At 42.2% G+C, this 1,487-nt stretch overlaps 1 protein-coding gene across 2 annotated transcripts in view; it reads left to right on the top strand.

Moving 5' to 3' along the window:
- Positions 1-838, top strand: part of nup35 (nucleoporin 35) — an 8,230-nt gene extending 7,392 nt beyond the window's left edge. For both annotated transcript variants that reach the window (XM_005745534.1, XM_005745533.2), the window contains 3 exons: positions 80-208; positions 329-457; positions 552-838. In XM_005745534.1, the coding sequence (XP_005745591.1) occupies positions 80-208; positions 329-457; positions 552-629 (336 nt within the window). In that variant the 3' untranslated portion in view covers positions 630-838. The remainder of the gene's footprint in view (positions 1-79; positions 209-328; positions 458-551) is intronic.
- Positions 839-1,487: the final 649 nt, after the last annotated feature.

The following is a 1,487-nucleotide window of genomic DNA, read 5'->3' as shown; positions in this document are numbered from 1 at the left end:
GCAGCCCATTCAAAGAAGCAACTGGAGTTTGAGGTGTATTGCTGTGAACTAACTTAACGTATTGATGACATGTTGACAGATGGCGTCTCCTGGTAACTGGATGCACCTTCAGTATCAGTCCAGACTTCAGGCCAGGAAAGCACTGTCCAAAGATGGAAAGGTGTTCGGTGACTCCATCATGGTGGGAGTCAAACCCTGCATAGACAAGGTTGGGTTCCTGCTGCTCCCTGCTCCTGTCTGATCTTCTCTCTCTGAGCTGTGATCAATTGTCCACACTAAGTTAAACTGAGTTTGAAGGAGCAATGAAGTTCGTTTATCTGTCTCTCAGAGCGTGATGGACAGCACTGAGGCTGTCTCTACTCCTGTCTCCTCCTCCTTCTCCGCGCTCCCTACCACCCCTCGCTCTGCAATCAGACCACTCAGCGCCACCTACAGGAACTCAGGCAGTGACTACCAGGTGAACTGTTACCCAAGAGTTTAGTCTGGTCAACTTTAAAAGAGTTGACCTCTTGTTTTTCTTCGACTATAAATGCATGTGTGTCTGTGTTTAGGTGGTAGCAGACAAACAGACACCCAGGAAGGATGACAGCTTTGTTTCCAAGGCGATGGAGTACATGTTTGGCTGGTGACGCTGCATAAAAGGATGCCTGCAGTTTCAGGAGAGAGAGGGCAAGTGGTGGGAAGAGAGATGAACTGATTCACTACACTGCGTGTGTGTGTGTTGTGTGTTGTGTGCGTGTTGTGTGTGTGTGTGTGTGTGCTAAAATGTAGGATCTTTTCTTGCTGTCTTCTTTTATAATCAGTGTTTCAATGTTTTTTAATCTTTGTCTCAATAAAAATGTTTTTGTTTTTTTTAACTCATTGACATCGTTTTCATTCAGAGATGTTCTTCCAGCAGCCAAGGAGTGGGCTGTTCACCACAGTCACATTGTCAAGTAGATAAGGATTTTTGGCTGTATTAAACGGTATGAAGGATGTGGCCATCATGGTATCACCTGCTGTATGATGAAGACCTGTTATGACAAACAAGGGGTCGATATCACACACACGTATTGTCACTGTTCCTATTTATGTTCCTTTTTAATCTGAAACTAGTGATTGAGCTGTTACAACTAGAAGTCTGCAGGCAGTTAAAAAGAATCCAGTTTTAAGATGCATCTATGCTGTCTCCCCTTTTCAGATCTGCCAGGTATATTTATCTTATGCCATCTGTGGACAAGCATAGCAAAAAAAGGAAGTGTTCAGAGCAGTCTGAATCTAAGCTTTAGGCTCACAGTGATTACATCTACACACACTGATCACCATTATTTAAAACTTTTGCCATATTTGAGCAGAAAATATATATATATTTTTTAAAAACATAATAGATTAACACATCTTCCAATTGTTGCCAGAATGCATTCAAGAAAACTCACTTCTCTAATTAGGATATTTAATGTCCACTTTGCTAAAGTGCATAGCAAAAACTGCAGACATTGGGAAACTGT

Source organism: Pundamilia nyererei, unplaced genomic scaffold (genome assembly GCF_000239375.1).
Source record: "Pundamilia nyererei isolate P.nyererei 1_Seehausen unplaced genomic scaffold, PunNye1.0 scaffold00160, whole genome shotgun sequence".
NCBI classification, from domain to species: Eukaryota; Metazoa; Chordata; class Actinopteri; order Cichliformes; family Cichlidae; genus Pundamilia; species Pundamilia nyererei.
This window is presented reverse-complemented; position numbering and strand designations above follow the sequence as displayed.